A 23057-nucleotide genomic window follows, 5' to 3' on the forward strand; every position below is an offset into this window, starting at 1 on the left:
TCTCACAGTAACTGGCTGGGTTTGCCTGGACTTGAATACCAAAAATAATTCTAGGCAGTACCTTACCCCTTCAAGTGGGCTTGTAACACTACAGTGGGCTCTTCCACAACAGAAATGTAAGGGATTTAGAGCTTGTTCTTTTTCTCCTCAGAGTAAAAACCTTCAGGAATAAAGAATAAAAAGTTACTAGATGCAACTGTTTCCCAGATCCATGATATTCAGGACACTTGTGGAAACAGTGGGAGGAATGTAGAGAGAAAGGGAGTTCCCACTCCCCAAAGTCTAGCCCTCTAGAACAAAAAAAAACACTAAAGGAAAATCAGTTATCACTGCAGAATTCCCTTCTTTTTTTTAAGGGGTAATAAAGAGCCATCTGTTTAAGCCATAAAACATGAAAGCACCTGAAGCTTCTAACATGTCTCTTTTTTTCCTTCCCCATAACCAATTCAGAAAATATCTATGAAGAGAGATGCAAGACTTGGCTATCTGGGACACTCCTGCTTTCCAAAGCTTTGATTCCAGCAGGATGGAGTACCAACTTCTGGAAGACTAGGCCCTGATGGACTACAAATACATATACAACACAAATCTTTGGTGTTTGGGAATTTTTTTTTGTTTCTTTTGTTCCTCCCTGCACCCCTGCCCCAAACAAACCCATGTTGGCTCTGCCGATAGGAAAAAAAAAAAAAGAAAGAAGGCAACTGTATGATTAAAGTCTGTAATTAAATGGAATGCAGTGGACCTACAGGAAGACTGCAGGCCTCACATGCTAGGACTACTTAGCAAGATCTTAGAACAAAGCTGCCAATTAGATAAATGCATTTAGAAAGTACATACTTCATAAATGTTGAAGAGAAAGTGATTTAAGGTGAAAAAATAGGATTTCCTCCCCTTTCCTCCTCAATAATCAGAGCTGTGATTTAAATTAGGGCTAACTGGTCTATTCTAAGTTACGATGGAGTCCTAGGAACTTGATTTCAAATACATCAAATACCTTTTCCCCTTGTTCAGTGATGTTTGTGACATAAAACTAGGAAAAAAACAAAGCGAAATAAAATTGGAAGTCACTTCAAAAAGCTATAGTACTGTTTATTCCTCCTTCTCTATTTGCAAGAGGTCCTAAATTTAATCTGACAAGCGAGACATCCTGGGACAGCCATGTATGAAATATTTCATAGCTGAAGTGCAGCATGAGAAAGGAGAATTACTATATGCCAAAAAAATTTCAAGAGTACATACAAGTATAGCAGACAGAGAGAGGAAATATGGGCATATCACTCTATATAAAACAAACAAGGGTCACAGGGACAGTCATCAGCTAAGAAACGGAGCCAGACAGGGTTCCAGACAGGGTTCATTCTTCCAATCAGTCCTTCGCGTTGGTTTCTCCTGCACTGTCACAAGCTGAATAGTGTCAGACACACACATAAAACTGCTGACCACACCCATCTCTTACCTCAGTCAGCTGCACTAAATCCTGGCATAAATTTTCAAGGCAGAAAAAACAAGCAGCAATTAAGAAAACCTTTGTGGAGCTACTCTGGATTTCATCTCTTTACCACTAGATTTAAAAACCAAACATAAATAAAGACTAAATCACTGAACAGTCCTGATGTCCACTCTTGACCAGCTCAATACTCCACGTTCCTGTACGTCTTACTCAAGTTTATTTTTTTTTTCCCAGTTGTGTATTTAGCTACAGCAATTATTCACCAAAAACAAGTTTACAAAGAATGGTCAACAAACAGGGAGAGCAATAATATGAAGTTCTTGAAGACACAAACAGGATCAGCAAAGAAACCACACAATACAATTATCCCACAATGCTGAGAAAAGGCCCCACCCATTCAATTCATAGCAAAAACCCAATTAGAAACCCTATGCTATGCTACAAAGTTTTCAACTGTTATGTCCCATCTTTTAGGTTTATTCAACGTATCTGGCATCTTTTTGGGCATTCACTATGAGAGAAGTCAAAAAGATCTGTTATTAAAGGAAGGTGGGAAATACCAAACATAAAGGAAATGCAGACTGTGTGATAATTCTTCAGCACTGGAATTAAGCTTCCAAAAATCAAGTGTTGACCAATGATCTGGTGAACTGTGTTACCAATTTGCTTTTGCTGTTGGTGACAAACACCAACAGACATGTAAAAGCTAAACTACAAATGCAGTAGAAAAAGAACCTTAAACTCCATACTAGGACTTTTTACAGCACAAGCCATTCACATGTGGATTCTCAGAAAACAGAGTTCTGCAAACTACACCAATTATACAGAATAAAATGCGCCCACATGGTGTCTTTACACATCTCCAGCATTCCCCCTCGACACCCAGCTGTCCTCTAGAATACAGCCACAACACAGACATAAGTGTTTTTCAAAGGACCGTGCTCTCACCTGACAGCATACTACTGAACAGCTATTTATTTAATGTTGACAGCATGATTCCTAGCAAGTAGAATCTCATAACAAAAAACTGTATTTGTGGCCAGAAGGTAGAAATTAAATTTTTAATCCTGTAACAAACAGAGTGAGTAAACTGTATGCCCGATATGAACATTGCAGAACTTTTTTTTTTAAAGTTACAGAGCTCCACAGCTCATCATTATCAATTGTAACTACAAACCAACAAATCCCTAAGCAACAGACAGCTCCAGTTGCACTCTGCAGAGGAACTGGCAGCTTTATGTAGAAGCTCTAGCGCAGGCAGGTGCTCCGTGGAGGACCAGTGACATCTGGTGGCGTGCTGGGACAAACTGGGATCTCCCCGAGGGTTACAACACTCCTGTCTTCTTCACAGGCTCTCTGAGCACTATATCCCAAATTAGCTGCACTGGAGCTTTTTTGTTGTTGTTGCCAACACAAGAGTGAGCTATGCTCAGACAAAGAATGTGCTCGGCATGCAGTTTCCCCCCTCATCAGTTAACAGTTTTCTACTCCTGAAAGCAAGGGAAATGGGGCTCTCTTTAAACTCTTTGGCTCACAGAGTGTAAACTGTGATCTTTATATCCGTGTCTTCAAACACTTCCCCAAGTATTGCTGAAACTTTATTCCAATCCAGGCGGTCAAGTCCACATCCAATCCTGGAAAATGAAACATCAAAACAGCTGTAATGGCCTCTTTTGGAGCAGGCGATGAACAACTAACCCAGCTACAGTTTTATGAGGCACTAACTCAGCTCACCATAAATCAACATAATGCAGTTAAAATAAAGAAACAACCAAGCCTGTATTTTGCTACCATTTAGACACTGGGAAATGCAAATTAATTTGCACAATAGAAGAGTTGAACAGAAGTGGATACTTGAACTCTTTATTTCCCAGCAGGGGATCATCTCTCAAACACCCTTCTACGCAAAAACAGTGAAGCATTTACACTGCAGTAACTGATTTTCTTACCTAGGCATGGAAATGTCAGTAACTCCATTGTTTAGACAGTGAGCTTTCATGGCTTCTAAACTCTTTCGCATGTTCTCGTATGTTGGTTTGTGAGAAACTTTCTTCTTTGTAATCTAAGTAAAAATGTAAAAGGTCAGTTGTGCCTTTGGCATGATCACTGCAAACTATTTTCTTTTTTAAAAAAAACACATTCCACTACGCTCTGAAACTCCACATCCAGACTTCCTACTGTAAAGAGAAAGAAACCTGGAAAAATAACTATAATTCACATCTTAAAATAGTGTAATTTAGCAGCTAATTCTGTCCATTAAAAGTTTAAATATGCATACACAAGACAGCTTTGCTTCTCCTCAACTAGCAATATTTGAGTAATACATCGCACACCTGTTATTTAGGAGAACATACTCAAAAAATCCCACAACTGTTAAAGTCCTCTTCATCATATCTAATACAGTTTAGTTACAGGGAAGGACCCAAGTAATGTTCTGCTCTTACCAGGTAGTAAATGTATCGGTCCTCTCTTTGGAGGACTGCAACCTCCCCAGTCTTCTTTTCTAAAATAAAGAAATTAAGAAGGTATTTTAAAAAACAGTTACATTCACTAGATAATTCCCCCTGCACCCCAAGTAGCTTGGAATACCCTTACTGCTGGAAATCAAGGTTTTCCCTTCAGCTCCTGCATGTCCACCCCACGTGTATCACTCACGTTGATCCAACAGCTCTTGTACGCCTCCAAACTTTTTCTTAAAAAGAACAGCTATGCCTGCACCCATGCGACAGTCCTCGCTGATGCAATGAGCCAATGCGTCCGTCTGGGGGCACGAGAAAAGGTCCCCCTTAACACACTTGATCTGAAAACAACACAAACAGAAAGTTAAATAAAAGTATGTTAAGAATGCAGACTCAGGTGACAGAATACTCATAACAGAGAATCTGGCACACCTGTACAGCGAAGAGTGTTAAGGTATTGAGTTTAAGATGCAGTTCACAAGTAAATGAGTTGGCATGAGTTACAAGCCCAACATACAGATAGCTTATCTTCTCTACAAGAGTACCACGTGCCAGCTCAGCAGTTAATTTTACAAAATCAATGCTTGAAAAGGAGAATTATGTAACAAACACTACACCTGAATTAGTTCACACCTTAAGCGTACTATCAGTGTGTCAATCTTGAATATCCCAACATTTAATTATGCAGGTAAACTCTGTGCTGTTTACAATACCTGCATCACAGACACATGCATAAAACCCACAAGAAAATCAGCATTATCAGCAGCTTTGTTCCAAAAAACTACATGGTACAACCCAGCTGCCATGTTGTTAGGTCTCTAGTAACAGGAAGGCCTCTGTAGAGAGACATGCATCACAGCAGTAGCCCACACAACCCATTTTCTACGCACTCTCTCCTCCTGATCCTTGGAGAAGTGGGTGGCCATGGTAACGTGAGCTATGGTGAAGACTCCTGCAGCTGAAAAGATGACAGAGAGAAAAAAGTTATTAGAACTCCAAGCTATGCAATAAGCTGGTGTGCCAGAAGATGCAAGGGTAAGCCTGCTTTATACATGGGACAACTGGGACCATCAATACACCCCTTGAAAACAGCAAAGGAGGGGGCCAGTACCCCGGTTAGTGCGGTGCACGCTCTCCCGCTGCAGCCCCACAGCCCATGAGGTGCAAGGAGGCCCCAGGCCAAGGTTCACCACACAACTAGCACCCACGGGCCAAGCCACCCCGTCCCTTCAGGGAACCCTTCAGCAGGCCAGACCCGCGGGCACGGCGCGGAGAACGATCCGCCGGGCCGAGGCTGGCGCCCCGAAGCCCCTCCCCAGCGCTCCCCACATCAATCAACCCCAGCCTGCTCCTGCTCCCCCGCGGCGGCCTGTGCGTCACGTCAAAATGGCCGCCGCCACCGCCCGCTTACTCGCCTCTCTAGGCAGGCGGGAGGACCGCCCTCTCTATGATACCCACCGAGAACATTCTGAAGGCCAACCTACCGCCGCCACGGCGCATGCGCAAGGCGCCCAGAGGCAGAGCCTCGATGAGGCGAGGAAGGGGGTGGAGCCTCAGCCGGCGCTTGCGCATTGCTGGCGGCGGCGGCCCCCGGCGGCGCGCGCACGGCCTGGGGCGCAGGCGCAGTAGCCACGGGTGGGCGGGGCCCGGCGCTAAGGGCCGCGGCGAGAGGGGCGGGGCCATCCGGGGCGGGCGCCCCGTGCGCCTGCGCCGCCCGTGCCCGCCCCCTCCCTCGCCTTTGTTCGGGGTTGGGCGCCATTTTGCGCGGCGGCTGAGTGGAGGCGCTGATTGGGTTTCGGGGGCCGGTAGCGGAGCCAATCAGCGCGGGACCCGAACCGGGGGAGCGAGGCACGGTGAGTGCGAGCAGCCAATATGGAGCCCCCGAGCGCCGGCCCCAGCGCCGGGATTGGCGGGGCCGAGTGACCAGTCAGGAGGCCGCTCGCAGGGCCGGGGCCGGCCGGCCGGGCGCTGGGGGAGGCGAGGGGACGGGGCCCGGCTCCTCCGGGGGTGGCGGGGGGGCGCACCGGGACGGGAGGGGTCGGGGCGGCCGGGCCCCGGGAGGAGAGGGCCTGGGATGGGGGCGGGCGGAGCGTACCGGGAGGTGCGGGCGCGGGGCCGAGGGTGGCAGCGGCGGAGGAGAAGGCGCGGCCGCGGCCTGGGCGGCTGAGGGGAGGCGCGCGGCGGGCCCGGCCTCCCGTGGCGGGGACAGGCCTTGCCCGTGCGGGGCCGCTGGGACGGGAGCCGGCAGGGCCCCGCCCTCGACCGGCCGGGCGGGGGGAGCGGAGCGGGCGAGCCTCCCTCTCCGGCCCTGCTGACAGATGGGCCGCGGGCAGCCCGGGCTGCCCCTCCTCCTCCTCCCCCCACCCCCCGCCCTTCCTCCTCCTCCTCCTCTCCGCCTTGCCCGGGGGAGGTGGGGGGAAGCTGCCGAGTGTGCGCCAAGGGCAGGTCGCTGCCCCCCTTCCTCTTTGCCAGCGTGCCGGTGAAGCGGGTGTGGACGCTCCCCCTCCCGCCTCCCCTAAACGCCAAATGTCGCCAACCATGTGCTCCTCAGTGAGGACGAGCAGCCCTTTTTGGGGAGCGAGGGGTCCCGGTGCTACCGTGCTTTCTCCTCCGTGAGCTGCAGGACGCTGCCTCGCCCGCCTGAGCACGGCGCGGCGTGCTCTGCCCGCCGAGAAAATCCCCAGGTCTGAGGCTTTCTGCAGTAAAATAAAAACGTCCCTGGATGAACTCCCTGACTTGCAGGTTTCATAAGAAGGTCAGAAACGAAATCTGGGTACCACACGTTTTATTCTGCCGGACAGGGGGAGATAAGACTGTGGCCAGGTTGTGTGGTTTAGTTTAATCCTGTCTTTGGCTTTATGTGGGTGTCTGTCCTCCACTGGTGTCCTTGGAGGACAACGATCATCTGCACAACTGACAGGGTCTGCCCTAGAAACTGCGGCTAATTTAGTAACGTTTGCGGGTGCAGCACGTTTTAAAATGATGCTTTCAAGCTAGCTCAAGTCCTAGCACAGTTAATCATTCTAGTTCTTAGTGTAGTTTATTCGCTGAGGCAACTGTTGTTGATGGAGCTTCTATAGCCTCATATATATATATCAATTTATGCTGATAGAACTAGAACACAGTCATTCTCAGTGCAGGCAAGGGCCTGGTGAGGAGGAGCTGGCTGGTGAGATCAGCTGTGGGAGGAGCATGCCATTGAAGTAGATCACTGATCTTTAAAATTTAACTTTGATACAGTAAAGCCAGTGCTCTGTGTTTTAATGAAGGCAATGAAATAATCCCTTGGAGGACTGTGATCAAGCGCGTGTAAAATCTTCTGTTTGTAACTGGCTAGCCACAGCTGGTGCAGAGTCAGGATTACAATGCTGCTAATATTTTAAGTAAACAAGACAGAAGCTTGATACCAGAGTCTGTGAAGAAGCATTTCCAAGTAGAAGTATGCCCGTGCTTGATTGCTGGTTGTGGCATTAAGGAAACCACAGAACCTTTTGCAAATACGGTTCACTGGCAACCTGTGCTTGCTACTGAAATACTTCCCTGAAGAATGAAATGTGGGAACTGTTTTCTGACAGGCCCACAGGCGTTTAGGGCAGAAGTATGCAGTGTAAAATTGAAATGAGAACCTTAGTAGAGAGTATCATCTTCAGAAAGATTATTTATCTTTTATTCTGATAGGCTATGAAAAACTGCTACTAAATGGGCCAAGGGTAGTTAAAATTGCATTAAAATGTAGTGCCTTTCAGTGCTGTGCCACGCTATCTTTGTGATTTCTAGGATTAGTGTCATTACATCCTTACCCTGAACAAAAGATTTGATAGGGACTGAGAAGGTTCTTACGTTATTATGGCTATTATGCCCACTATAATGAACATGCTTCTGGTCTGTCACGCTACATACTGGTTTATTATTTATTTTTGTAGGTAAGTGACATTTGGCGTTAATCAAAGCAAGAAAACAACAAAATGTAAAATCATTGTGTGTTTTCTTACGCCATGGTGACGAGTAAGTTGCTGAAAAAAATGAAGTATTAAGATAAATGCCAGATATCGAAGTGAAAAGGATGTTTTAAAGAGCAGGAAGTGCAAAGGGTGTCATTACGGTAGTAACCACAGCAACTGCTACAGTTAAAGTTGTGAATAAATTTTGTGTGCATTTCTGTGAAAACTGAAGGAGCCTGGGGTTTTGTTGCCTTAGACTTCGAAGATGTTATAGGCTGCTTTTTCACTAATGTAACAGGTACTTGTTCAGTCATAGCATAAATCAAATACCTCAGTAAAAGTAAGAATTCTTGCCTTGCTGATCAACTGAGAAGTGAGGGAGAAGGAGGCAATGGAACCAAGTATTTTATTTCAACAGTGTTCTTCATATGTGTAGGCAAGGGTCCAAGAAACGAGAGGCAGTAAAAGGCTGGAAGCAGCGAGAAGTCTGCTGGCTCTTTTCAAAATATATAAAAGTAGGGAGAGAAGAAAGACATGTGAGGGAGTGCTGCATAGCTGGGGAAAGAGAGACAGTTTCACCTAGCTTTGTTGAATTCTTGAAAGGTAGTTTGGTTTTACACGTAAACTTTGTATTTTGTGAGTTTTTTTAGTGATAACTCCTCTTCCCAATATGCCATGTAGGCAGCTGTCTGTAGCCCAGAATACACAGACTCGAGGGGTAAAACATGAAGACAAATAGGTTCATAGGTACTATTTGATTCACTGAAGATAATGACAGAATTGAGGTTGAGATACTTTTTTCTCAGTCATGTTATGTGCTCTTGAAATTAGAATTCTAGTTTTGTTACTCAATGAAAGTAAGGTGACATTATGAAAGAGGCAGGTCTTTGATTAAACAGCAGCTCTTACAGTGTCATTCTGACCTCAGTGTCAGCAGATGGTTTGCTTTCCAGGTATTGCGGAGTAATACTGATCTTCAAACCTTAGGACAATAATCACATGCTTTTTTAACTTGTCTTGCCAGATACACGGACTGAGGTGTGCCTTTTACCCTCTTGGAAGTGAAGCGCTATGGAGCAGTACACAGCAAATAGTAACAGTTCCACGGAGCAGATCGTTGTGCAGGCTGGACAGATTCAGCAGCAGGTATGGAAAGTGATAACGGGTGAGCTGGCATTGCCAGTGCTGAGTTACAAATCTGTTTGTACTTCTCAGAGTTTCACAGAACCAGGAAGATGCTTCATGATACTGTCTGGGTATATGTTTACCTGACCTTTGTCACCCGGTCAGTGATCTGACTTGCCTTGAAGTCAGAGTAAATATATTTTTCTAAAATATTTATTAAATTAATAAAATTGCAGGTATACAGGTTACCAAATTTCAGTGTAGTAAGGAGTTTGAAAACTGGTAGTGGTATGAAGAAAGTAACAAAACCTCTCTGCAAACAGGAAACAATTAATCCAAACAAGTTGTCCACAAGGAACAATGTAGATTCCCCCCCACACTGAAACAGGTTTTGTTCAAGGCCATAGAGGCCTTCTCTAGGCTTAAAAGAAGTTGTTTTTGAGATCTGTTCTTTTACAGGCTGATCAAAAAGAACAGACAGTACAGGAATTGCAACAAAACATGTAGCTTTGGATGAATTCTTCCATTCTAGAAAGAAGTTTCTAATTCATATTATAATGTGCAGATGAGACGACTGTTTGGGGTTTTTTTTAAGGGCTTAGAGATTTTTGCTGTTGTTTTCATTCAGATACAGTAATGCATTTTCCGATGAGCTGTGTTGCTGATGAGTTTTTGTTGTATCTTACGTTAGTTCTAGTTTGAGGCAAGAGGAGTTTCTTAGTTTGTCATGAAAATGAATGAGCCATTGGATTATGTTTTCAGTGAGATACACTTCGCTTTGTCTTCATCCCATTTGAGTGTTTGATAGTGGGACCAGCTTCTTCCATTGAATTTAGTTGAAGTTGACTATTTCAGTAAGAATAAGATTGTACTTGAGGTTAAAAATAATATATTAAGAATTATCAAAAATACCTGCTTCCAACAGGTAACCAAAAATTTATTTGGTTTTATTGATGTTTTGTAGGTAAAAAGGAGATAAAAACATAGCTTGGCTTGTGTAATTGTGATGGTTTGACCCAATACAGTAATTTTTAGTACATGCTCTTAAAGTCTGTGTTGTCTTTGACATGAAATATTTTTCTAAAATTTTTTTCAGTAGGCCTGTTGTAGTACAGCTTTTAGTAGAGAGATGTCCTTCATCTCCCAAAACACTAAGACAGTTAATGCAGATTATTTTGGGACTCTTACTAAAGAGGCTAAAGATAGAAAAGGCTTTTAGATTTCACCGCTCTTGCAACCTCTCAAGATTGTCCTTCAAGGTCAGTGGTGGGAAGACATTGATGCAGGGTGACATAGATGAAGCTTAGACTGTAGTCATCTGTGCTGTTCTTCTGTACAGAAAGCAATTTATGGCCTTTGTTGTAACTAACAGGTCTGACAAAAATTTGGAATCCCCTCACAGGAAGAAATCTGGTCTGTGAAACATTAAGCAGAAAGGTAGCAGTCTAAAACAACGAAGCTGAGATTTTAAATTCTGCAAAACAATCTCTCGTTTTTTTGTAAGTGACTTTTGTTTGGGATATTGAAGCCTGCCGGTATCATATGCGGTTGCGTTGGTATTCCATTCTTAGGTTTGCTAAACGTATTCACATTCCTTATGTTCCAAGAGCAGTGTGTTTGAATTTTAAATTCACCCTCTTCCAGCAAAGTGTCGTTGTCTCTTGTCGGAGCTGTGCATTTCCATGTTTCAAGCTATTCCTGTTCCTATTCCCAGCAGCAGGGTGGTGTCACTGCTGTCCAGTTGCAGACTGAGGCCCAGGTGGCATCCGCCTCAGGCCAGCAAGTCCAGACCCTCCAGGTAGTGGTGATCTCTCTAATTGTGTTTGTGAGCACTGCATGACTCTCACCATTGCCACATATCTAATGCTGTGTTTTTTCCAGGGTTTGAAATAGGAACAGGAGAATTTGTTAGCAGCAGTATCTGTGCTTTATACTAGCTGTAGGCTTTTCCATGAAGAGCGTGGGATTATAGCTTTTCATTGGATCTCAGGTGCATGCCTGAAACCCTGATGCATTCATGAATTCCTGCTGCTGTAATTCTGAAAGTAAAGAGTGGTTGAAATGGGACTTAAAAGGAAAAAACACCAAGATGAGGAAGCAACAGGCAAGAGGTATATCCCAAAGATTTCCTGTAGTTCAAAGAGATTAGATTTCTGCTATCTACTGTGAGTAGTTCTGTGTCTTCACTACATGAAAGACAGAGAGGTGGTGGATGACCCATGAGCGAAACGTTTTCAACTTTGATGAAAAAGGGCACCTGGGGACAATATTGGCCTCTGTGAGACTGAGATCCGATTTCTTATTTATGTGTGAACAACACAGGGAGATCCAGCAGAAATATGTATCCTAACAGTAAATACATCACAAATTGGAAAGAAATGCAAGGTTATTTCAAACCCTGATTTGTTTCAATACGAAGTATTTTCTCTCTTGAAAACTTAATTTCATTAGCTTACATAGGAGGCTTTTAAAGGGGTTGATAAGCCCTGGGTGGCTGTAGCAGTTTAGCATTTTCCACTCAGTGTTTTGGTTTTGTGTGTTTTTTAATTCTTCAGAGGAGAGTTCCAAGAGGCCAGAATGGTCTTGCCGGGTGTAAAGTTGAACACAGCATTTATGTTCAGAGTTAAAATATGAAAAGCTGGCTGACTGAATTGCCCGGGTCACTGCGGCCTCCTGGTCGTTGTTATGTGCCTCCCCCTCTTCTTTTTCTTTTTCTTTTTTTGGCTTGCTCTTAATACATTAACAAGAATCTTGGAATGCATCATTTTTCTTTCTGCTTATTGGATATTGTACTGCTGACTGTGCTTCTCTGGCTGACACGAGCATGCTTATCTCTCTCTCTGTTGTAATTCAAAACAAGTCCTACCAATTTTGTTAGGGACTTGTATGCAGTAGTTACAAGGTTGAGGAACAGAACAGTGTCGCAAGGGTATTAGGTGACCTGTAAAGTCACAATATTCTATGTAGGGCATTGATCACTGTGGTTGTTTCCATGGATGTGTTAGCATATAATTCACTAAGGTATTTGAACTATGCAAAGCGAAGCTTTTTTTAGGTAGTTCAGTATGTGCTGAAAATCCTTACTGAAGTTTAGCCTGGTATTATACAGTGGTTGGAGAGTGAGCGTTCGCTATTGCATATTCTTGACATTTCCAAGTAGAAAACCCAAGAACTTGGTGGGGTTTTTTTTTATCATGTTGTGTTGCTCTGGTTTCTAAACAACTCAGAGCATGGTGAAGAGGGATTACCTAGTTCATAAGACTCATTTCACATTCAAAGTGTGGAGGTGTGCTATTTTCAGAGATACATTTAGGGAGGCTTGGGTATGTAGTGGTTGAGGATGTTTAAACAGAGGGGTTTTCCCCTTGCTTTTCTTCCCATTGGCCTTTTTCCTAGTAACCAGAGACATACCTGGTCTCTGTATGTCTCTGACAGACAGTCCAGAGACTCTGACACCGAATTGATAAATCTGCTGTAAACTTAGCAGCAGCCACTTCTTGGCCCAATAGATTTTCCTTCACTCTTCCTTACTGAACTGCATTTTGTGTTGTGACATTTATAATTTCACTTAATGTCATGACATGAATAACATGATTCAATAACATGAAAAGGTTCTCAGAGAACATCACATGCTCTGTATCAGTTAGGAAGTGTAAGCATGTAGTTGGAGAGAGTTGAAGCTACCTCAGAAACTCTGTCAGAGTAGCTCCTTTAGAGCTTTCTTGTTAGGAACCCCAGTTAAAGATTAATAATAGTTATGTGGATAATGAAGTTTCTTTTATTACACTTTGCTCTTGGCCTGTGCATGAAGGAAGTTATGTGTCTGGAAAATTTAGCCATGCTTTTCATGCTTTATTGCAAGTAGACTTGGAAGTTTTGCTTAGACTGCAACAGAAAAGGATAATTTACTAAATTCAGTAGCACATCATGGAAAAAGTTTTAGAATCTAAAGATATTTGATGTTGATTACGAGCCCAGGTTAGTGACTGTTGCCCAGTTTCCCTGGTCACCGCATTAAAATAGGTAAGCGTTTAGCCTCATGTGGCAGCCACTTCAGTTTCTAGCTTTGTGTCACCAGACTTTTTCATTGTTCTGTTTGTTTTTTCTCCTCTTTCCTAGGTCCAGGGTCAACCACTGATGGTACAAGTGAGCGGAGGTCAGCTGATCACATCAACTGGCCAGCCGATCATGGTGCAGGCTGTGCCCGGGGGTCAGGGCCAGACAATCATGCAGGTCCCAGTTTCTGGAACACAGGGACTGCAGCAGGTGAGAACCCTAATTTTATTTAAGATAAAATGCGGAGAATAAACTGTGATGTTCTCACCTTGTCAGATAGTACGTTTGCCTCAGCACTCTTAAAATAAACGGGGCAAAGACGGTTGTTCTCCAGCTATGGATCTGGCAGTGAGCTGCGGGTTAAGAATGCAATGAAAGTTCTTTGTGTATATGATTTTTGTATTTTATGGGAATGTGCAAACCTTTTAAATGAAGTCCATTAAAATACAGCTGCAGTTGGTTTGTGTTTTTTTTAGTTGAGTTTGGATTTTTTTAAATTCTTATTTTAACTGGCCCTTGCAGTATAGTTGGTGATCTGGTGCCTACTCAGATTTATGGCTCAGAAAGAGGATTTTTTTTTTTAAATTATTATTTAAGAAAGCTTCTTGAAAAGAACTCTTGTGCTGAGTTCATTTAATGTAAGAAGGTGAAATTTAAACATTTCAGTTGCACCAAAGGTAATACTGTAGAAGGAAGAGAAGATGGATTTTATTAGAAGCAATTTTTGAAATATTTGTCTAAAAGACAGTTTTTAAATTTGAACAGGTGCTCAAAGTATGTCCCTCAAAAGCAAAAGGAAGAGCTGTAACAGTGGCTTAATGAAAGTGCTCTAGTGATTTGAGAATGGGATTTAGGAATCAAGTTCAACACAGTCCAGGAAGGCACATGAGATCTTGGTGTTGCAAGAGGTTTATTTAGTGTTTATTTAAAATTTCTTTTGTTGAAAGATGTTATATTTTGTGTTAGGTTCTTTACAGTCTGGTGGTTGGAGGAAAAATCCTTAACTGGGTTTTTAAGCACAAGCTTTGAACCATAATCTAGTTCCTCTTTTTTTAATCTAAGAAATGTTCCACATTGGTGGAAAAACTTTTCTGCAAAGCTGAAGACAACTTTTATATATATCCAGGAGTACTTCTGTATGCTGGATTATTAACACTCTACAGATATCTTAAATATTAGCTCTCTTATTTTTTTCTTTCACCTGAGTATTATTATTCCTAGTTCCATGTGAATGATTTATTTCTTTTGACCGTTTTATTGTGTAAGCAGTGCAGAACTGCTAGGGCATAATGACACTAGCATGTTATGTTTCCTCTATTCTGTATGGTTGTGACTGCTGTGTCACAGGGAGGAATAAATTAAAACTCTTCATTTTAAAATGAAAAAGAGAAGAATCAGTGCTTTCTTTCTTTGCAACGGTAAATCATCCTCAGAGATGATTTGGTAATGCTGAGGCCAAGGAGGGAGAAATAAGAGGTATAGTTAATGTTCCTTTCTGACTCTTTCTTCCACAGATTCAGTTGGTCCAGCCAGGTCAGATTCAGATTCAAGGTGGGCAGGCTGTGCAGGTACAGGGGCAGCAGGGCCAGACCCAGCAGATCATTATACAGCAGCCACAGACTGCAGTTACTGCTGGCCAGACACAGGTAACTGCACCAGCATGAAAGGGTTTTTTTGAGAGAAATAGGAAGAGAAACTTGACAAATGACTTAAGGTGTGGTTAAGTAAAAAAGCGAAAAGAAAAAAAAAAAAAAAGAGGCATTTTAAATACTGAGGAGAACTTCAGAATAAATTTCATATTTTTGTAGTGTTTTCATGCATAACTCTCGGGCAGAATAAATAGATTGCATGTTTTTATTCATTGTGTTTCTGTATTTTATCGGTTCATGGTGGTTTTTGTCTATTTGTTGAAATTTCAAAACGTGACGTATTGCTAGTCTCATACTTGCGCCATTTTGTGAAGTAGTCTAGTCATACCTGGGTTTTCTGCAGATTCTTTTGTTTAGGACCAAAATTAAATTTCTGAGCAGGATAGTTCTTCTTTTAACATATTTACAGTGAGACAGGAAAGCTAAAACTTATTTCTTTCAATATTAAGTACTACACTGTTAGAAAAAGTCTTTGTGCTTTAGGTATGTTATCTACAGTTCAATTGGTTTGTGTTCCATCCTATTTCTTGATGCTGGTAATAAAGCAAAAGAAATAGATGCCTGAGACACCTTAAGCACCATGTGTTAATTCAGGAATTGTAAATTTTGAAAAATAAGCCATTTGTAAAGTTACTGTGTTCTTGTTTTGTTTAGACCCAGCAACAAATAGCAGTTCAAGGACAACAGGTAGCACAAGCAGCTGAAGGCCAGACCATAGTCTATCAGCCAGTTAATGCTGATGGAACCATTCTCCAACAAGGTATGAGCTCTGGTGTGAAAAAGTCAGGACTTCTCGGTATCTCTGTGATAGGTTTTTATTGCCTTTTAATTATTGTCGAAGAAAACATCGATTTGTAATGCTACTAGTGCCATGAGTGCTGTGATACGAGTTGTTGGCATAGTGAATGGAAGATGAGAAGTTTTATGTTATACAGGAATTCAGTCTGCAGTTCTTTCCCCCCAGAAATAAAAATTGGTGCTTTCCTTTGGCAAGGGATATTAGAATAGAAATGCTTCAGTTTGCTTTTACGCCTTAGAGTACATGATCTTTTATCTGACACTGAGATTACTGTGCAGATACAAATGTAGAAAATAGAAAGTATGAGAGCCAGGTAATGGAATTTAGCTGACTTGCAATGCTTTGCTGAATCTTTTTGTATGTTATGGAAGGATGAATGAGTAAAAAACAGAAGTGGGACTAATGGTGTTCCCTTCTTTTTGTGTGTGTGTTTTTGGTTTGTTTTTTTTTTTTGTGTGTGTGTGTGTGTTTTATTTTCTTAAAGTTACAGTCCCTGTTACAGGCATGATCACCATTCCAGCAGCCAGTTTGGCTGGAGCTCAAATTGTCCAAACGGGAGCCAACACCAATACAACCAGTAGTGGACAAGGGACTGTCACAGTGACACTGCCAGTTGCTGGAAATGTTGTCAATTCAGGTGGAATGGTTATGGTATGTATTTAACTTCCCATTGATGTTTTTAAACGTTGAGGTTTAAGATGTTTGTACACAAAATGTTGTCTGAGATTCGTGTCATGTTAATAAGGTCAGTCTTCTCAGTAGCTATCATTAGATTAAAGTTTAGACAATACAACTTTTCAGTTTTAATGGATTTTGTCCTATTATGATCTATGTATTCTGTACTTTCTTTTTCCCACATCAGGTTATTGGCTTCAGAAATCTAGAAACTGAAATTCAAAATAAGCTGTTAACTGATAGGCAGAGGTGTGAAAAGATTGAATTATCTTTTACTTAATTTAATAGTATTTGTTTCTTTGGTTTATAAGAGAGCTTTTTCTGCTAATTCTTACTTTTGTAGTGTGAGGCCATTTAACTTGAATTTTATTGTTTGTCCCCACTAGATGTCAGCAGCTCTACAAGTAATACTTGTTTAAGAAATGCTCTGAAATGATCATATAAATTAAGTGATGCTTGTTGCTTCCCTTTCTTTTTTTGGTTATATTCTGTATGCTTAATTGTACAAGAAGCGGTAACATGGTCATAAAATCATATATTGTATTGAAATTTTACCATTATCAGAAAAAAAATCAAGCACAACTGATAAGTAATTGATTTCTTTAAATTTGTTCTCCAGTTTGAGAATTGCTCCTTTTTAATTTAAGTAGGTGCATTATCTGAGCAAAACCAAACACTTTCCTTTTTAACTTTTTATTTTTTTTACATTTTTGCATTCACTTTGTGTTCTGAGGTCCAAGTACTAAAAACATATTCTCTGTGCAGATGGTACCTGGAGCTGGATCAGTACCAGCTATCCAGAGAATACCTTTGCCTGGAGCAGAAATGCTGGAAGAAGAGCCCCTCTATGTAAATGCCAAGCAGTATCACCGGATCCTTAAGAGGAGGCAGGCACGGGCGAAGCTTGAAGCCGAGGGAAAAATTCCCAAAGAAAGAAGGGTGAGAATATAACTCAGATCTAATACAGGGTTGCTCTAGGAGAAAGGCACAGAAAACCACCTGTGCTGGAAAACGAGAACTAGAATCTTAGTGTTGTTCAATTTTTCTTTTTTTTTCGTTCATAAGCTACATCAGAGTAGTTTTAAGTCCCTTGGTGGCAGTTCTGATTCCTTTGCATGGTTTTCATTGTTAAATGTCCATGTAGCTGTATTGCAAATGGGTGTTTACTGCAAATACTTCAGGAAGGGGGAAAGGATAAGGACTGGGTAGGCTTTTCTAGCAGTCAGGAATTTCCCCCACTGAAAGTACTGAACTAGAAATAGTAGGTTGGGGTCTCATTGCATCTTTCATATTGTTGCAGAAATACTTGCATGAGTCTCGGCATCGTCATGCCATGGCCAGGAAGCGGGGAGAGGGTGGACGTTTCTTCTCACCAAAGGAAAAAGACAGCCCTCATATGCAGGTGAGGAGAATTTTGTCTCTTCTTTGGACAACTGTCGCTTTCAGTTCTGCAGAATACACTTTAGAGGTGTCTTTGTATTGTTTTGTTTGTTCTTTCTTGGGCTAGGCTGCTGACCTTTGTCCCTCTCTGCCCTTGAATTTGTTTTGGGCACTGTAAAGAAACCTTCTGTCTCACTTCTTGTAGACAGCAAGTGTCTTTGCCTTGAGTAATTAAATTATAATAATATTGATAGAAATGTATTTGCTTTGTTTTACATACAGGGAATGCTTGTATTTGTTTGTCCTAAGAACTACAGTCTTTGCAGCCTCTATGGTTGCGTACCAGAAGTATTTTTTTTTTTTAGGATGTGAATTAAAGGTAGAGACACCTTATCTTATATCTGGTGGAAAATTTTAAAAGGTGAATATCTGATTCTTAGCTGCATATTGATTTATAGAAAAAGTGCAAGACAAGTTTTTAAAGGAAGGGACACAATAGAGTAGAATTAGCAAATTCTGTTGTTGATCGGTGCTTTAAAGCAGTCCTGTGGCTTTAGCAAAAAAATATTTCTTACTCTGCAGTAGAATCCTTCACGAATACTAGAGTAGTACTAGGTCTTCCCTATTACCAGAAACAACACATTACTAGGAAGTATTAAGATTTGTACATCCCAATCTCTTACACTGACTGTAAAACCCAGGAAAAATATGACATGTTTAGAGATCAAGGGATGGGTCAGGAGTATCTCCTCTTGATAGTTGTGCATGATTCTCTCTGCTGTTACGGAAAAATGTTGAACTTACAACATGGTGTGTATTTTGTATCTGTAGGATCCAACTCAGGCCAATGAAGAAGCAATGACACAGATGATCAGAGTCTCCTAACCACTGCTTAAAGAAAAAAAAATAACTGAATAAAATTCCCGTCCCTTCTGTAAGTCTGTCCTACCTTTCCAGTGTATCACGTGAGTCTTTCAATGGGACAATCACCATATCACAGCCTACCCTTTTCTACAGAACAAGCACCACGTTTTCAGTATGTGGGCGAGGTTTTAACTGCAGTTGACTCAACAAATAGACACTTAATGACTTTCTTGGTATACTCTTCTGATCCAGCACAGGGATTTCGGAGTCTGACTGCTCATGCCTCTTTTTTTTTTTTTTTTTTTTCCCTTTTAAACATCTCTTGCATTAAGATTGGCCGTGGGTGAGAGTGTGCCACTGACTCGGTGATCAGCAATAACTGGTGTGCTGAAGCAGGGCTGGCAAAGACCTCTTGGAGTTACGGCCCTTCTGTACAGAGACATAATCCAGTTTATAGCAACCAGCACTGATGTGGCTACACCACAGTACTTTGTTTTCCCAGCAGAGACTTGTTACTTACATCCACTCCTTACACCTTTGGACTTCATTGTCAATGAACTGTTCTCTGTTGCATCTGCACTTCTGAAACTGGCAGAAACTGAAGGGGGGTTCTTTAATGTGCCACGTTGTAAAATATTTAAACACCAAGCTCTTCTCTGGGAAAAGTTCAGCCATCCAGTCACAATGATAGAAATATTTCAAGATTATTACAGGACTTGATATATTGTGTATCCGTTCCAAGAAGTAAGACGGGAGAGGGTGATGTGGGGATAAGGATTTAATTAGTAAAAGCAATCTCTTGAGTGGTTTTTTGGTATGTTTTATTGCCAGTAGTTGTTGCCTTGGAAGAAAAGTGGATGCTAGTATAAAAAGGATTAAAACATTTCAGTGAGTCCCTTCCAAAGGATACTTTTTTTTTTAATATCTTACTTCTGACCTGCCAGTCCAGTGCATGGTTCCTGCAAAAGACACAAAATCTGCAGTCTCAGAGTGATAGCACTTAACTGGCTTTGTGACAGTGTTTCCTGATGTCTGTTCTAAATCAGTTCTACAATTCTCTCATTCTACACAGTGAGGGATTTTTTTTTCATGACGGCAAAAGCATAGGGCAACTCAACTCAGCTCATCCTGATGTAACTGAAGGCAGATATTGATGAACCTTTCAGGCTTTTTATAGACTACCCTCTTTAAATAAAAAAGTGGCACTTAATGAAAGAGGAGTACTTACATTTTTTTCAAAAGGATTTTTTCATGACCTACAGCTGGCTTCTGGCTGTGTATCTTGACAAAATACATCTTCATCTCTAATTCTGTAGCTCATTACAGATTTTAAGCTTGCTCCATTCTTACCAATTTGAAATTGGCAATGGAAGCTGTAGTTCATAAGCATTTTAACAGGTATTATTTGCATCTTTCCATGCCTGGTCTCCTCCCATCTCAGATGAGTTTTACAGATGCTCTGTATCACCTGTGTGCTGTAGTCTCATCTCTTCTAACTTTTATATTCTGTAGTTAAAACAAAACTGCATCACAGCAGTTAAGCATGGGATTGGAAATATTGCCAGGCATTGTCACTGAGGGAAGTGATTATGAACCTGAGTAGGTAAAGTTGCAGAGGGTGAGGTGTTCTTGAGGAAAGCAGCCAAGGATGGGTGAGACTGGTATAAATTCAGTGAACTCTGTTTTCAAGTGACAAAAAAAAAAGTGAATACAACTTGAAAAATACAACCCATATTATTTCCCCCCCTATGTTTTTCCCATTTACTGAAAGTTTATGACTAAATGAAAAATGGAGGACAAATTAGCAAGTTGTAGAAGACTGGGAGGAAACAAAAAGACAGAGCCTTGAAAATTCTATTTACTTTGGATAAAAGAAACAAATACTAGACCTAAGAGTATGAGAAGATGGGAAGGAGTGCAAGAGGAAGGAGCAGAACTGTGGAGAAATGTTAGATTCTACATTGCCAGCAGGCAGCCTTGGAGGAGGAGTATGCCTGTCTAGATAGTAAGGATGACAGTGTTTAGGTCATGTGTGGAGGTACATAGCCAGTGAAAGAACAAAGAAGAAATACAGATTTTCTATTTGTAGTTAGGCAGCTGGATTTTCTAAATCAGTTTATTTTTCTGAATTTAGTTCCATGTTCTTACCCTTACCACAGCTAATAGGGTGAACTGAAGCTGAGAAAGAAACTGTTCAACACAGTGAGACCTGCAGCTGTGGGAGGAGGTGGCCTAGTTCTTGATGTGCAAATAAATCTTTTGAATTTGTCTTAAATTCTGTTCGTGATCTAATGCTCTACTCAATCTTACATTAGGATTTTTTTCTAATTATTTAAAAGGCATTTGTTTACCTCCATTGCATTCATGGCATCTTTGGTGCCTTTGGTTGCTTCTGCCTTAAAATACTTGGCCAATTAGAGCATGGTGGTTTGGTTTTTTTTCTTCAGTTGGCAACTATGAAATCCTCACCTAGCATTTCTTATGAGGTCACCCATTTCAGGAAATACGTAGCTCTCTTTTAGTGAAGGAATAACAAAAAACTTGCTTAAGTTGAATTTGCAGCATTATTGTAAATATTTTTTTAGAGCATCAGTACATTTTTGTCAGTGGAGTATTCATGTGCTGGAGAAATACTCTGTGCTGGAGTAAGACAGCCTCTCCGTAAGGTTTCCACTCTTCAACTGACAGCTAGTCTGTCCTGGACAACCCCTTCTGAGAGTTGGGAGTTAGGGGGAAGCAAAATTCTTGCTCTGACATAGATATTTTTTTTTAATGAGTAATTACTTCTTTTCTTAAAGAACTTGTAAACTTCTTCAAAACAGCTAGAACTTTTTCCCAATAAGCCTTTCATATATAGTTTCTCTGATCCGTTGTTGTAGAATGTGTATTAAGACCTATGGATTTGTGTTATATAGGAAGTCTTATTGTTAATATTTTAGTGATGTGAAAGCCTGAGTGCTACTGTCATATTTTTCATTTGCTTTGGGTTATGTGTATCACTTCTAAAAATAGTGTTTGCTTGGTGAGATTGGAGCTATCGGTCAACACCATGTTACTAAAAAAAGTCTGTTTTCTTTTCCTGGGTAAATTTGTTAAATTGGAGACGTCATCAAGTTCGAACTTCTCTAGTAATTATATGAGAATTCTTTGTGGATTGGCTACACTTGAGCAAAAACTCCACTTCAGGAGTGTGTAAAAGAGTGGATGAGGTTAAAAGAAGAGGCTCGGAGAGAAATGTCGATTGACCTGGAGAGCACTGGAGTGGCGAACCGATCAAAAACCAGTTTTATATGAGTGTAAAGATTGGGATGTGGAAAATGGTCCTCAAGTGATGCTAAATGGCTTTAAGACCTTGCATGTTAAAGGGGGGTGGGGGGGAGAGAAAAATCTTTTCTTTGTGAATGGGTGTGGGAGGGTCCCGAGATTAACGGTAAGGCAAAGTTTGTATATAGTTAAAAGTTTATAATTTTTTTTATATGATGCATTTTTTCAAGTGTATTTTGGTCTTTAATAGATGCAATTGTAAGTACTGTGTACACTATCCAGCTAATAAAAATTTATAAACCAAGAACAAACTTTGGCTCTGCTTTTTCAGACCTCTTCTTCTCGTGTCAGGGAAGTGACGGCGGTGACACGGAGCCGTGAGGGCGGGCGGTGGTTTTGGCACCGCTCAGAAACTCCGAGGTGGCTGGTGAGCTTTCCCACCCGCCGTGAGGGCAGCTCGGCCTCCGCCCTGGGGCCGGCTGGGTGCGCCTGCTGCTCCTCCGCACTCTGGGGACGGGCTCGGCTCGGCCATCGCGGTGTTCGTTGTCCCCTCCAGCCCCGTGCTGCCATCTTGCTGCCTGAGGGGACCCCTCCGCCCGCCCCCAGGGCTGGGCTGCTGGTGAGTGCTGGGTGCCGATTGGCTGAGGGGAGCTGGGCTGTCCCACCCCGGCTGCTCATTGGATGGGTGTTGCTCTGGGCCACCTCTGATTGGCTGGTGAAGGGGGCTTCCATCTTCCTCCCAGGCTGAGGTCGTGCCTCAAGATGGCGGCTGTAGGGTGGTTTGTGTGCAGGAGCTGGGCTCTCTGAGGAGGAAGGATGGAAGAAGGCCCTCCTCAGCTCTGTGACCCACTTGGAGTTGGGAAATGGCCTCACAGAGCTGGAGGCGGGAAGGAAATTTGCTTTGAGCTGGCCAGTGTTGCTTCTGCATGTCCTGAGGAAAATGTTCAATGAGTCTGGGCTGGGAGAAAAGAGGATGTACTGCAATTGTCTGAAAGAAAAAAATAACGTTCTAATAATGAAGAGAAGTACACCCAGTAGTCACATCATGTCCCATCCGTAGCTAGACAGCTCCTGGCTGTCTCTTGGCATAGCTGGCTCAGTGTGCCTTGGTGACGTTCAGTCTCTGCGTGCTTGCTGTAGGATTCATTGCACTGAGTAATTATCCCTGAAAGGCCACGCAGAAGCCAGTGGCTATACAGAAGCTGCCCTGGAGCACAGGGAGTGTCCTGTGGGTGCAGTGATGGAATCTGTACAGCGTTGCGTAAGTGTAGGAGATCCAACTTGACGTTACCCAAATGCTCTCCTTTCTAAGACTCGTGCCTTTATGTTCCTGATTACCTTCCAGGAAGGTGATTTCTTCTTGTCCCCAAATTCCCAAGTATCATGTCATTATCT

The 23057-nt window shown here is 42.1% G+C and overlaps 2 protein-coding genes across 18 annotated transcripts; one reads left to right on the top strand and one right to left on the bottom strand.

Annotated features, from left to right (window-relative positions):
* Positions 1 to 1652: 1652 nt before the first annotated feature.
* On the bottom strand, positions 1653 to 6577 carry OARD1 (O-acyl-ADP-ribose deacylase 1). 7 transcript variants are annotated; one of them, XM_074925596.1, is made up of 6 exons: positions 6507 to 6577; positions 4800 to 4867; positions 4106 to 4250; positions 3895 to 3953; positions 3400 to 3512; positions 1653 to 3084 (listed from the first exon to the last, which is right to left on the bottom strand). In XM_074925596.1, exons 2-6 carry the CDS (start codon positions 4833 to 4835, stop codon positions 2982 to 2984), a joined length of 456 nt encoding a protein of 151 aa, XP_074781697.1. In that variant the 5' UTR covers positions 4836 to 4867; positions 6507 to 6577; the 3' UTR covers positions 1653 to 2981. The 7 variants fall into 7 exon arrangements, with proteins under 7 accessions (XP_074781697.1, XP_074781692.1, XP_074781691.1 ...); XM_074925591.1 differs by having other exon boundaries at positions 6447 to 6560; XM_074925590.1 differs by lacking the exon at positions 6507 to 6577 and adding an exon at positions 6005 to 6110.
* NFYA (nuclear transcription factor Y subunit alpha) lies at positions 5420 to 21961 on the top strand. 11 transcript variants are annotated; one of them, XM_074925580.1, is made up of 10 exons: positions 5420 to 5762; positions 8875 to 8996; positions 10690 to 10776; positions 13095 to 13241; positions 14546 to 14677; positions 15335 to 15440; positions 15982 to 16130; positions 16920 to 17093; positions 17455 to 17556; positions 18366 to 21961. In XM_074925580.1, the coding sequence occupies exons 2-10, from the start codon at positions 8922 to 8924 to the stop codon at positions 18417 to 18419; spliced, it is 1026 nt and encodes a 341-aa protein (XP_074781681.1). In that variant the 5' UTR covers positions 5420 to 5762; positions 8875 to 8921; the 3' UTR covers positions 18420 to 21961. The 11 variants fall into 11 exon arrangements, with proteins under 11 accessions (XP_074781681.1, XP_074781676.1, XP_074781679.1 ...); XM_074925575.1 differs by having other exon boundaries at positions 5421 to 5762; positions 15964 to 16130; XM_074925578.1 differs by having other exon boundaries at positions 5422 to 5762; positions 10690 to 10773; positions 15964 to 16130.
* Positions 21962 to 23057: the final 1096 nt, after the last annotated feature.

Source organism: Athene noctua, chromosome 23, assembly GCF_965140245.1.
Source record: "Athene noctua chromosome 23, bAthNoc1.hap1.1, whole genome shotgun sequence".
In the NCBI taxonomy this organism is placed as follows: Eukaryota; Metazoa; Chordata; class Aves; order Strigiformes; family Strigidae; genus Athene; species Athene noctua.